The 14,915-nt window shown below is 38.6% G+C and overlaps 1 protein-coding gene across 1 annotated transcript in view; it reads right to left on the bottom strand.

The window, feature by feature from the left end:
- The window catches only part of LOC131221140 (uncharacterized), a 35,966-nt gene that overhangs the window by 4,914 nt on the left and 16,137 nt on the right, over nt 1–14,915 (bottom strand). The window contains exon 3 of the mRNA XM_058216289.1: nt 1,451–1,636. Coding sequence (XP_058072272.1) covers nt 1,451–1,636 — 186 coding nt within the window. The remainder of the gene's footprint in view (nt 1–1,450; nt 1,637–14,915) is intronic.

The following is a 14,915-nucleotide window of genomic DNA, read 5'->3' on the forward strand; positions in this document are numbered from 1 at the left end:
AAGGCAAAGGGGAGACATTCAGCCGCACCATAACTCTTTTGCACAGGTTGTCAACTATAAGAATCCTCTTCCCACCAGCATGCCACGTGAAAGCCGTGATTTTGGGAGGAGCTCTGTAGGACCACACATGGCCAGTGCGATTGTACCAGAATTCTCAGACCAGGACAAGATCAAATAGGAGGACCACACTAAGAATTTTGGCTTTTTAAAATCACTTGCAACAATTGCTTTCCAATCCATAACAAAGACTAAGGTTCTTCCTTAACAAGAGCTCGATTAAAAACATAGTTCACAACCACTCTAATCTTTTTGCATTGACCCACTACATTGTCATAGATTCTTCCATTTCTTTCCAGCCATAATCCCCAGATAATAGCAAAGGGGGCACTTGCCACAAAATTCCAACTCATCCAGAAAGTTGGAGAATTACCGCCTGTGGTCCACTTTTAATGGAGGCCAAATTGAACAGTTAGGATAAGGGTATCACTCGTACAACATGGGTCCCACCATATGAATAATTTGGATACCAAGAGGGCCCCACATGTACAGTTGTTAGGCCAAGATTTTTATTTTTAATGGCAACTAAAATCTTGTTGGAAAAAAAAAAAAAAAAAGGAAAAATAAGAGATGATGAGCAATCATCTCCAAAAGAAAAATTACCCCTGCAATCAAAACATACTAAAAACAAATTAAAAGTCATCCTGCGAGAGAAAAGGATCTTGAGGGGAGGGACCCATTTAAATGATGAACTAGACATGGCCCACTCCAAACTCATGAAATAGATCCTCACCTTAAGAGAATCCACTGAAGCACATTTGTCATTAAAAAAATTCTGCAATTCCTCTTTCCGTAATTCCCACATCACTTCATAGGCAATCATCTCCCATATAGCCACTCATCTAGGATTAAGCAGACCTACGCGACCATTGCACATTTCCTCGCAAAAGAAAATGACAGAATTCCTGCCTTTAGATTACCTGCCTAGAAATCAACTCCATTTTGTTCCCAGAATTGTTTCTTTTTTTTCTTTGTTTTTTTTTTTTTCTTCTATCTTTTTTCTTTCTTTTTTTTTTTTTTGGCCCCTAAGATAGCATGTCTGAACAGTGAACACCACCTCCCACCCATTACTATAACTTTGTGATGTTCCTAAAACGTTCAAAACAAAACTATTAAGTAGTTAATATATGATAAACTATCTTCATCTTCCCAATCTAAACAATGGCATGATAATGTTGTAACTAGAATAATTAATCACAAAGAACATAGAGGATCATACACAGGTGGTGTTTTAGCGATATACAGATCTACTTGGGAGATCTGTAACCATAATTAACCAGTCCATGGCACTAGTAAAATACCCTAATTGAAAGATTTAAACCAAAAAAAAAAAAAAAAAACGCATGATGTCAATTAATACAAAATCTGAAATTACATGCGGAAGAGAACAAACCTGTAGAGAAAGAAGAGCACGATCAGTGAATCTCTTCACAGAGGAAGGTATGTTATCAGGTAGAGTTTTTGCTATTCTTTCTAACTCCTCTTGTTGTTCCTTTGCAGTTACTCTATCAGGCCCGGCATACATATCAATAATCTGTTTCAAATATGGTACCTTTTCCATCGTATCTTTCATAATTTCCTGATAAAGAAAGCAAGAAATTAGGAGAGAAAAAAAAAAGATGCCTTCAGAATCGACACATGAGTCCAATAGAATAGCAAATAGAAATGACTATGCAGGCCACGGAATCCTCCCCTTGTTCTGAACTAGAAATTGTCCACTCAAAAGGAAAGAAATAGCCATAACCAAGTCATATCTCATAGCAAGGAATTCATTAATTTTCATCTGATAGTGTAAATTACATGGAATATAAGTTGCACTGATTTGGTAGGTTAGAAGCAAACAACATTTACCGTAAAGAATTTTCCAAAATCCATGTCTTAAGTATTGAGCAATTTCAACGCAAAGGAAACTATACCAACCTTTCTGTCTTGATGATCGGAGCTTTGCAGCTTTGACACAAAGACAAGGGGTCAACGATGGTAATCGTCCTCCCAGCAATACAAAGGAAATTCTGAGCAATTACACGATGTGTTTCTTATGTTTGATGGAACCATTATTCCGTATTAGAAAAGGCTAAACATCATACCTATGGCTAGCAAATCATTTCATGAAGTGTGGAAGAGCTAAAACCTTTTATGAAAAAAAAAAAAAAAAAAACAAAACAAAACAAAAAAACAAAACAAAACAAAAAGGTGTATAAGAGCTAAAGGTATGTCCAACAATTAATCCTCAATTTCCAACATTTCGCTTCGGCTTCTGTGTAGCACTTGTTTCCTAAACAAAGTGACAGGCAACCTTGATTTCTGAATTCTGTAATCTGTAGCACACTGATGTCACAGTTCAAAACAGCAATCTAAATTAAAAGATAAACATTACACTATGTCATAATTAGCTCAGCTCCTGAATTCTCCATTTTCCAACATTCTGTTTTTGCACTTAACCTTGAAACATTATTCTTCTTACTTCTTATTGAACCATGATATTTAACCTTGAAACATTATTCTTCTTACTTCTCATTGAACCATGATATCACCTTATTTCCCAAGAACACCCAAATCACCAAAGTCAATTTTCTATCATTAAGTCACCCGATCAGTATTATGTTGTATGACAACAAATAATAATGATAATTGAGCATCATTCTTATAAAAAGATCCAACGCTAACAATGCATTTGCGGCATTCAGGTGAGAATGAGGCTGTTACGAAGTTGAAGGAGACTGATGCGCCCAAGTCTAGCGTGTTCGCAATTTGGCAGGTAAGACAGCAATCAACTCTCAGAAGTGGAAAGACAATGAGGATCTTGAGTAGGGAGGTTCTCTACGATACATCCAAAGTATTGCTATTCTTTATGTTAAAACTAGCTATTGGATCTAGGCTCATGCTGTAATGATCCAAACCATTAATAAGATGGAAACCACCATCTATGAGTGGTGCAAAAGATCTGATAGATTAGAAGATCCGATCAATGGCTCACAAAACAAAGTCTAAAAGGGGACAGTCAATAATCAAAGGAAAAGAGTTAATTGATCGAAGGGTTAAGTATTCCAATATGAGTCTTTTTTTGGTGCAAAATCCAATCCAATTTATCGTAATTGATTAGTTGACATGTTGATTAACCGTATTCTGAAACACGGAAAATAATCGTTGGTATACTCCCAATCCACGCTGAGTCCCATCACATAGATGGTTCGGACCATTGAAATGTGACTGGTCCTATGGCTAACATACCCATGTAGCAGTCCACTGGAGTCAGTTACCAAATGAATAAGAGGGAATTCCTACAATAGTTCACCACCATTTTGAAAATGATGGTGACTAAATCTCCTACATGTGTCGGCCGTGTATGGCTATCCAAACCATCCAAACCGTGGGGCACATTGTCAATAGAAATATCAAAAATAACACTGATCAAACAATCTAAACCATTCATCTACTTATGGATGGTTAAAGTAGTGACTGGTCCATATCCCAAGGGTAAAATCAGATGACTATGATCATATTCTTATTGTAAATTTTGTTTTATGCTCCATCAATAGTCTGGATTGTCATAGAACCATTTTTGTGCATGGTTACAGAATCACCACCATTTAGCATTGGTGAACTATCATAAATGTCTAACCAAAGAACATGGAATAATTGGAAATGTCATAAAAATCTAGTGGCCTTTTGTTGTTTTCTATCATGCAGAGACGTCAATGGGTTCGGTCGGAAAAAATAAAAACATGGGGTGGTTAGTCTAGGCAATGTTTTAAATATCGCATAGTGTATTGCGTAGTGTTCAGCCCTCTATAGCACGTAGCGTAAGCTACACGCATGTAGCGTAAGCTACAAGATACTTCTATTTTTTAATTAAAAAATAGGAAAATTATAATAAATAGTTTTAAAATATATTTTAAAAATCCAAAAAAAAATATTAAAAAAAAAGTGCCTAAAACATGCTTCATTTTTTCAAGTAAAAACATGTTTAGAACAAGTTATTAATTATCATTTATCGAAAGCCAACCCACTTGTATTTAAACCAAATCATGTCATTATCACATCAACAACTTTCTAAGCAAACTAGTTTGATTAATGATGTCTAATTGAAACCAAAGTCACAAGTATATGCAAACAGCATATGAGATGCCAGACCTTGTATAAATCGTACAAGCCTAATCCCCCTAATTAGCTTATCTATATGATGGCCTATTGAGTAGGGTTTGTCCATTCAGCCTCTTTAGTTTAGTTTCCCTATTCGGTTTGCTTTCTTCTTTTTCCATTTCAAAGCTTGCTCAAACAAAACTATAAGAGATATTATGAGAGCCAATATGCATTTAGCCTTGGATTCTTTAAACTGAAGCAAGATTGTAATTAGGTTGTTTGGCTCCTAGGCATGGTGTGCCTTAAAGGCCGTTACATAAAGGTAAAGTTGGCATCCATTACACATTACAAGGTCATAATGGTTGTAACAACTGTTATGGAAAAAAAAAATGACCTATAACCGCTGTTAACGGGCCCATTACGCCCCCTATAAAGGATATAACAACCTCATAATGGTCTGTTATGGGGCAATATAGGTTTTTTGGATTATTATTTTTCAATATTAAATAAAATAAAATAAAGAGAGAGAGAGAGAGAGAGAGAGAGAGAGAGAGAGAGAGAGAGAAAAGGAAGAAGAAGAAGAAGAAAGAAACTGTAACGGCCATTACGGGGGTTGTAATAGCCATAACAACTCGTATCGTAAAGGTAGTGGTGGTGGCCGTTATGGCCACTATTACTGTTACAGAATACCTTGCTCCTAGGAATCATAAAAAGGGTTGTGAACTGTTTCCGGAAATAGATTCCAAGAGCAAGAGATTCTGCCTATGGTGGGGAAAGCTATTCTCAGGAATCCAGTTTGTGTTTGGATAATGGGAAAGAGTTGTTAGGAGTGAAGAGGCCTTTCTATCGTTTTCAAAAGTATAATTGTAGCCAAACTTTGGGAATTGGATTCCAAAGGCCACCTTTCCCAAGACCTTGACACACATTCAACCCCTTGATCATTTTCCCAAGGGCTGGATTTCCATGAACCAAACAACCTCTAAACGATTGTGAGAGCCAATACGCTATTAGTTGTGGCTTCTTTAAACTTAAGTGCGATTGTAAAGGAAGCTTATAACTGCCATGAACATGTAATTTAGGATGGTTACATTGATATGAATGGTAATTTAAATGGATCTAGAGTTTTATTTGATCGTCGTGTACCACTCAAACTAAAAGGAAATCATATAGGATAGCTATAAGATCAGTCATGCTTTATGGACAGAATGTTGGGCAGCTAAGGTATAACATGTTCATAGGATGTGTAGCTGGAATCAAGGTGTTCCGTATCGGTATCGGTTGGCGTAACGATGCCCTCCAAAACCGATACGGATACGGGAGCGTAACGGCTCGTAACGGTGCAAATTTTATTTTTTTTTGCCAAAAAAATATGAAAAAATATGGATTAAATCCGGAATATTCCAAGCATTCCAAATATACATTCATTTATAAATTGGAACATGCTTATGGTGGTGTAACGGTCCACTCTTTGGTGAGAAGTTGTATCGGACTGTCTGATGAATTTATGAACCAGATAACTTGAATTTGACTACAAAATTCATATATTTAATTTTCTAAATATCTAATTTATATACTTAACAATTTGATATCATTTCTCCCAATAGTTCTTTTAAAAAATGAAATTAAATTCAGGTAGATCGCGTTGCCAATTTGGGGCTGACTTGGAGGACCAATCCATGCCCCAAATCAGCCTCAAATTCATGCAATTTATTGGCATTATCCCACTTGTGAATTGGTGAGCATTTATTGGATAATGAATCATGAAAGAAAAAAATCAAAAGGCCCTATTTTAAAAAATAAGCGTCCACAAATTAACAATTAAAACTATTCAAACAATTTGATTTTGGCATTTTGAGTTAGCAATTACAGTCCATAATTTAATTGGTAAATTTTAAGTTAATACATGTCTCGTGTACAATTTTTTAAGGGCCCGAATTAGGTAGGACTCAGATTGTGAAGTGTAGCACACGAGTGTCAAAGTTTTTTGGACCCCACTCGTGATGAATGTGTTATATCCACACTGTCCATCCATTTTGCCAAATAATTTTAGGGCATGAGCCCAAAAATGAGGCAGATCCAAAGCTCAGGTGGACCGCACCATAAGAAACAATAATAATTAAACGACTATCATTAAAAATTTATCGGGGCTACAAAAGTTTTAGATCAAGCTGACATGTGTGTTTTCCCTTCATCCACGTTAGTGTGACCCTATTAACAGGTTAGATGGAAAATTAACATTACAGTGGACCCTAAGAAATTTTTAATGGTGAGCATTCTATAACCACTGTTTCCTATGTTGTGGTCCACCTGAGATTTGGATCTTACTAATTTTTTGAATCATAACCTAAAATGATGTGGCAAAATGGATGGACGGCATGGATAAAATACATATAGCATGGTGGGGCCCATGCGGCACGTGTACATTTTATTAAATTGTGCAACGTGCTGCGTAACGCGTACTAGTCCATTCATTCGACGCAAGCAAGTCCTGTGGGTCTAATCATGAGGTATGTGTTATATCTAAACCGTCCATTCATTTGACGAGCTCGTCTTAAGGCTTGACACGAAAAATAATACAGATCTAATTATCAAGTGGACCACACTGCAAAAAGCAGTGGGGGATTGAACGTCTACCATTGAACCCTTTTTGGGATCACAGAACTTTTGGATCAATATGAAATTTGTTTTTCCTCTTCATTCAGGTCATTTTGACCTTTTGAATAGATTGGATGGAAAATAAACGTTATGGTGAGCCTACGAATTTTTTAACGGTGAAAATCATCATCTCGCTGCTATTTTTGGTGTGGTCCAGACGATCTTTGGATACGATTTATTTTTTGGCTAATGCTCTAAAATGATATTTAAAAATAGATGAACGGTGTAGATATAATAAATACATCACTGTGGAGCCCACGTAACTTTGATCTCCTTTGAACCGTTCGTACAACTCGGAGCTCGAGGACTGTCAGCGCTCGTCTTAGCATGACACGTACCTCCAGCTGGTGCGCGGTACACCTCCGAAAAAAAAAAAAAAAGAAGGGAGAAACCAAAAAGAAAAAAGAGGGAAAGAAGAGAGAGAGAGAGAGAGAGAAGAAGAAGAAGCAGCAGCAGCAGTAGGCCACCGCGACCGCAACCACAGCTTCCCGAGAAGAAGAAGAAGAAAAGAAAGAAAAAAAAAAAAAGGTAAGTATTTGTTTGTTTTTTTTTTTCCCTATTTTTTAAGGCCCGAAACAGCCGCTAGGGGTCAGTAACGGCCGTTACGGTAGCAAAATCGAGGCATCGCCCGTTACGCCCCCGTATCGCGTAACGGACCCCACCGTTACCGTTACGTATCGGCCGTTACGACCGATACGTAACCGATATGGGACACCTTGGCTGGAATGAGGATGTTGAGATGGATAGGTAGCAAGACGAGGAAGGATAGAATTAGAAATGAATGCATTCAAGGAAACTTAGGAGTAGCACTAACGAGTAATAAGATGAGGGGAAGTAAAATAGATAGTTTGGTCATGTGCAACAGAGACCAAGAACCCTGCCGGTTAGGTGTGAGTTGGTATAAGTCGGAGGCTCTAAATGGGTAAGGCGAAGGCCCAAAGGGACATGGATGGAGGTAGTCTTGTACGATACAAAATGCAAACAATGGATAGAAAGTTTATAAATTCTGTTTGGAGAGTTAAAAGAAAAGGAATGAGTGTCGTTGGATGTAGACAGTGCAGCAGGGTGTTTGGTAGTTATGTGGGATTCAAAGGTGTGAGGTTAAGGAGGATACATGTGGGAAAATTTTAATGTCAGTGTTGCTGAAAAGGGTCACATCAGGAGCAAGGTGGGTATTTTTACTTCTAGTTCCAAGGTTAGCATTTTGGGAGAGTTAGATTCAACTTGGAACATGTGGCAGATGCCATGGGTGGTGTGAGGTGACTTTAATGTAGTTAGATTCCAATTTGAGAGGTCAAATGAAGGGCATATAACGAGAAGCACGAGAGATTTTTCAAGATGGTGTACATTCTGATGGGTGATGTCAAGTTCACATGGAGCAACAATCGGGATAGGCCCATAATGTCAAAGCTCGATAGATTTTTGGTTTCCACGGATTGGGTGGATATAGACAGTGTTCGCAATATCGATACTATCGACCAATATTATCGGTATCACAATCCAGCGATACGAACGTCGGAAGAGACCAAGAAATTTTTTATTGTGCGTAAATATCTGGAAAAAAAAAGGAAAAAAATAAAAATAAAAGGAGAGAGTTTCAACAGGGTGGATTTTCGTACCTATAGAAGAGATTGCCCTGATCCGAAGCTGCATTTGTTGGGTCATTCGAATCGAAGCGCGTCGTTCATAGGTTGGTGCAAACAAAATATCTGATTCCCTTTTTTTCTTTCTCCAAATAGATCATTACTTGAAAACACAAAACGCAAGTGATTTCGGAAGATAATGTGAAAAAATCCGGAGAATTTCAGAGATTTGGGAGAGAATTTAGGGTTTTAGTGTTCCGAAAGGCCGAAACCTGCTCTGCTTCCAAAAATGGCTTCTGAGCCGTTCTTGATCGGGCGCAGATGGACGCGGATTTCGTGTGAAAGCCTTTTGCGCATGAAGTTTCTATGCTGGAATGCTAGGTGGGGCTCACCATGATGTTTGTGAGAAATCTTCCACGACCATCTGTTTTGCCAGCTCATTTTAGGACATGCAACCGAAAATGAGGTGGATTCAAAACTCAGGTGGGTCGTACGAGAGGAAACAATAGGGATTCAGTGACCACCGTTGAAACATTTTTATAGCCACAGAAGTTTCGTATTAGGATAAGTTTTTCATGTTTTCACTTCATCCTAGTGGGAATGACCTCATAAACGGTTTGGATGGCATATAAACATCAAGGTGAAGCCCAGGAAAGTTTCAATAGTAGGAAACTTTTTCCCCAGTTTTCCCTCTCATATGGCCCACTTGAGTTTTGAATCCACCTCATTTTTGGTCGCATGTACTAAAGTGAGTTCCCAAAATGGATGGACGGGGTGGATTTCTCACAACTTCACAGTGGGACCCACCTAGTATCCCAGCGTAGGAACTTCCTGCGGCTTTCGCAGGAAATCCGCGTCCGACGCGGATTGGGAGCCCTGGAGATGGACAGTCCTGTCAGGGGCTCTGTAAAACCCACCATGATATGTGTTTGATCCACTCTCCATCCATTTTGATAGGTCATTTTAGGGCATGAGCCTAAAAAGTTGGCAAATATAAGGCTCGACCACACCACATGAAGCCGTGGTGGCAATGATATCCACCATTGAAGCTTTCCTAGGGCCCACCGTGATGTTTATTTGCCATCCAATCTGTTCATAAGGTCTGACAGACATGGATGAAGGGAAAACATAAATATTAGCTTGATCTAAAACTTTTGTAGACCCCAAAAAAATTTTAATGGTGGCCATTCAATGACCACTTTTTTATATGGTGTGGTCCACTTCATAATTGGATTTGCCTCATTTTTTGGCCCATACCCTAAAATGATCTATGAAAATGAATTGACAGGGTAGATAAACCATATTACATCGAGGTGGCTTCACAGTCAAGGTCCCACCATATTACGTACGTCCTCTATTTAAAACCAATGGAAATACAACAGCACATTTCGACGTTATTTTATTACGGGAACTCTATGGGCTCCACAATGATGTATGTGTTATATCTACTCCGCCCATTCATTTCTTCAGATCATTCCAGCCAATGGGCTAAAAAATGGGGCAAAGCCAAAGCTCAAGTGGACCACACCAAAGAAAACAGTGGTTTCAATGGTGCCGTCATTATTCCCATTGTTTCCCATGATGTGGTCCACTTGATCTTTGGATCTGCCCCATTTTTTTGGCTCGAGCTTTAAAATGATTCGAAAAAATGAATGGACGGCATGGATACAATGCATGGGGCCCACACAATCTACCTCATCTTTTGAGCCAAGACCTATCAAAAAGTAAAGATGTCAACACCAGGAATTGGAGACTGGATTAGGTGTAACCCCGGACACCCAAGACTGGTGTGGCCCTTAACGTGGGGCCCACCTTAATGTATGTATTTTGTATCCATGTCATCCATCCATTTTAACAAATCATTTGTGTATTCTCCAAAAATGAAGCACATCCAATTATCAGGTGGACCATACAAAAGGAAAAGGTGGTGATTGACTATTAATGGGCCACAAAAGTTCTGGATCAATCTAATGTTTGTTTTTTTCCTTTCACTCAGGCTTATGTGAACTTATCAACAGATTGCATAGTAAATAAACACTATGAAACATTAAGGTGATCCCTAAGAACGTTTTAATGGTAGGGCCTTCAATCAATATTGTTTCCTATGGCATGGTCCACTTGTTAATTGGATCTGCTTCATTTTTAAGATGGTGCCATAAATTAAGGTGGCAAAACAGATGGACGATGTGGATATACATATCTTAATACATTTATAAATGTTATGCATTATATTTGAATATAGTTGCCTTAGTTCAATCAGATAGCACATGCTCAACACCCTGTACAAAGGAAACTTATTATGTGCACTTTTTTTAGATGTTATGATTTAAAAGTGTGTATTGAGGCCTTTTTTAACAATACTTGAAGTTTCATTGAAAAATTCAACCATATTCCCAATGTTTCCCCATGTTTTCCAAAAAGTGTGATAAATTGTGCAATACAAATGATATATCCCGTGCGATAATTGATATATAGTTGTATCCCAGGGGTGTAATACATTACGCAATACCGATATTTTGAACATTCTCTCGTTACAAGAAGAGGCTTCCTAGACCTATATCATATCATTTTCTGATAGTTTTGGAAGTGGATGAGGACAATTGAGGCCTTTTAGATTCAACTAATGTGTCTCAAGGTTAAAGGGTTTTCGGATCTTGTGAAGGAATGGTGGCATTCATTCCAAGTTGAAGGATTTGCAGGGTTAAGATTATATAAAAAGATGAACCTACTCAAAGGCAAGATCCGTTTTTGGAAAAAGGAAGTTTTGAGGGGCAAGGGAAGTAGAAACTAATGCCATATTGCAAGAAATTCAAGCTATATATGTGAAGGAAGAAAGCGGCGAACTAACGGCAGAAGAGATGACAACAAGAGTTAAACTATCCCAGGATTCCATGAGTCGAATCTTAAAAAAGGAGATAAAATGGAGGCAATGGCAACATGGCAAAGAATGGGATAAAAACAAAAATAAAAATAAAAATCTTTGATAGTATTGCAAGCGCGCACGCAAGAAACAATGGGATCCATAGTGTAATGGTGGAAGATAGGAGGATAGAAGACAAATTACAGATATGCAACACGGTTGTAGAATTCTATGAAAATTTGTTGTCTGATGAGGGATGGAAAAGACAGAGATTGGATAACCTGTCTTTCAACCAGTTTGTCAATGGCAGAAGCAAAAAGTTTTGAGATGAAAATTTCAATGGATGAGGTTAAGGCAGTTGTGGATTCTTTAAGAGGGGATAAAGCTCCTAGATCGGATGGTTTCCCGATGGCTTTTTTTCTTAAAAAAATTGGGATTTAGTTAAGGAAGACTTATTCAACTTTATTGAAGATGTTTGAGAGAGGGGACAGAACTTGGAGTTTCATTCATAGCACTCATTCCGAAAATATAAGGGTCGGAACATCTATACAACTTTTGCCCAATTAGTTAAGGGCCATGTAAAATTCCCACAAAAATTTTAGCGACAAGGTTTCGGGCAGTCTTGGACAAGGTAATCTCAGAGAACCAAGGTGCATTTATTGTGGGGAGGCAAATATTAGATAGTGCCCTAATTGCCAATGAGTGCTTGGATGCAAAGCATGAGTAGGGGTAGAATGGGATTGTCTGCAAATTTGATATTGAAAAGGTTTATGACCATGCAGATTGGGTTTTCCTCGATTACATGTAGGGGAGACTAGGTCGCAGTAAAAAAAAATGGAGTTGGATGAAAGAATATGTTAAGTCAGCAAGAATCTCAATATTGGCGAACGGCTCCCCTAAAGGATACTTCCAAGCTTCGAGAGGCCTAAGGCAAGGGGATCCACTTACCCCCTTCCTATTTATGGTGGTAGTTGATGCGCTAAGATGCTCAGCAAAGGACAGATAGTGGGTTTGATTAAAGGTTTTGAGGTGGGAAGTTTTGCTATCTCGATCTCCCACCTATAGTTTGTCGACGACACTATTCTCTTTTGTGACACAGAAGTTGAAAAGGTGGACCATTTGAGAAAGTTGGTGAGATGCTTTGAGGTGTTATCAGGTTTGAGTCAACATTTCCAAGAGTGAGCAGTTTGAGGTGTGCACATATAGGATGAGGTAGCCATATTGCGAAGATTTTTTGGTGCAAGGAAGGGTCTCTTTCATCACCGTATTTGGGGCTTCCGTTGTGCATTGGAAAAACCCACCAAACACTTTTGGGATAAGGTGATCGACAAGGCTTAAAGGAAGCTATCTAGGTGGAAAAGCAAACATCTATTATTAGGGAGCAAGTTGTCATTGATAAGGTGGTTGTGTCGAATCTACCAATATACTTTATGTCACTCTTTAGATGTCCAGCTTTAGTAATTGATAGACTAGAGCGGTTGAGAAGGAATTTCTTGTGGCAAGGAGCGGAGGTGAAGCACAAATTTCAACTATCAAGGAATGATGAGGTTTGCAAACCATACGAGGGAGGAATTGGTGTAATAAACTTTACGCGAATGAATCAAACTCTTCTAGGCAAATGGTTGTGGAGGCTCAAGATGAAAGAAGAAAGATTTTGGAGAGAAGTACTAGCAAGCATAGCCTCCAGGAAGGAAAGGTGGGTAAAGAACTCGTCTCTATACAAGGTGACGGGGTTATGGAGAGAAGTCACATCTTTGACTTGCAAGTTGAAGAGGGTGTTACGGACCATCACTCAGCCTATTTCTATGCGTTTAGCTCTCTTTATCTTAGCCTATTTTACATAAGTTTAGTTGTAGGAGATGTTGGGTATTCCTGCTTTTGTTACCAATAGCATTATTGTAAATATTGAAAAGTCTTTTTAAATCAAACATGAGAAAGTGGAGACATCCAAACCCTAACTCTCTCTTCTTTCTTTTATTTTTCTTCCTCTCTTTTCTTCTTTTCTTTCTCCTCATCAAAACATACATGGTAGCAAAGCATACGTGATTTGATTATGATATCCTTGTTACGTACTACATCTTCTTCTCTTCTTTCTTTTTTTAATTTTGTTTGAGGTGGGGATCTAAGATTTTTTATTTTATTTTTTTGAAAGATGATAAAGAAGACCATTTCTTTCCAACCATATAGTCCACAACACCGCTAAAGAAGACAACCCCCAAATCCTTTTCTCTAACTTCCCTGTTCCTCCTCCATGCCATGATAAAAGAAAAACATTTATAGAACCCGGAAGCACGCATAATACTCCAAAGAGCTGAAAAACAAAGCCCCACACCTCCCTAACAAAAGAACAGTGAAGGAAGAAATGATTCACTGATTCCGCATCTTGCAAACAGAACAAGCGAGCATTCAAAAGAACCATATTCCTTCTGCGAAGATTGTCGATAGCAAGCACCTTATTACTTCCAACTAGCACCCCAAAGACCGCTACCTTTAATGGAGCACCATATTACCAAACATATGTAGTCAAAGATATCCAGGTGTTTATCCACTCTTTGCTTAAAACCCAATCGAAAGATTTGACAGAGAATTTACCCGATTTATCTTTTAACCATCTTAAAGAATCCATGCTCAAGGCAACCAAAGAAGCCTTTTCTAAACACTGCAAGAGCGAAGCCAAATCTTGAATTTCTTCATGATTCAAGCTCCTCCTACATTTAGGGGCCCATATAGCTTTGTCACCCTTCCAAGAGAAACAACAACTAACCTTCATATTTGCTTCCTTTGCTATCCCCGCTAATCTAGGGAAGGTAGCACAAAGGGATGTCACCAAACCATTTATCCTCCCAGAACCGAATCTTTTCCCCATTCCCCAACTCTAAGCATATCCCTTCCCAAACATTTTTCTTTAAGGACACCACCAACCTCCATAAATAAGAAGCTCAATACAACGAAGAAGACTTGGTCTACCACCCAGAATCATCTAGCCCATATTTCTTTCCTATCAAAACCCTCTATTTAGATCCCCCTTCAACTCCAAACCTCCACACACATTTCCCTAGCAATGCTAGATTCATCTCAACTTTCAATCCTGTTCCTCCTTGATCCCGCAATTTGCACACATCTTCCCACTCCAACAGGTGAAACTTGTGATTCTCCTAACCCTTACCACCAAAAATCCCTCCTATGTGTTTCCAAAACATTTAAAACCGACTTTGGACAAGTGAAAAGCAACATGAAGTAAACTAGTAGATTAGACATCGACGCCCGCACCCTCCCTCCCCCCCCCCCCCCCCCTCTCTCTCTCTCTCTCTCAAGACAAATTGATTTCCATTTGGACATCTTCCTCTCACATCATTCAATGACTTTATCCCACAAATGTCCAGCCGACTTGCTAATGCATAACAGAAGCCCAAGATATGTGGTCGGAAAAATCCCCTCCCTACAACCAAAAGTAGATGCAAAAAATTGAATCTCTTCTTTAGAAAGGCCAACTCCAAGAATCTCACTTTTGTTAATATTCACCTTCAATCGGAAACCGCCTCAAAACTGACTATGATCGACTGGAGATTTTGCACTTTGAACTCGTCTGCCTTACAAAAAAAAAAAAGCGTATCATCCACATACTAGAGGTGAGATATCTGAAAATTTGATCTATCCACCCCAAGACCTTCCACCAA

This window comes from Magnolia sinica, chromosome 12, assembly GCF_029962835.1.
Source record: "Magnolia sinica isolate HGM2019 chromosome 12, MsV1, whole genome shotgun sequence".
Lineage (NCBI taxonomy): Eukaryota > Viridiplantae > Streptophyta > Magnoliopsida > Magnoliales > Magnoliaceae > Magnolia > Magnolia sinica.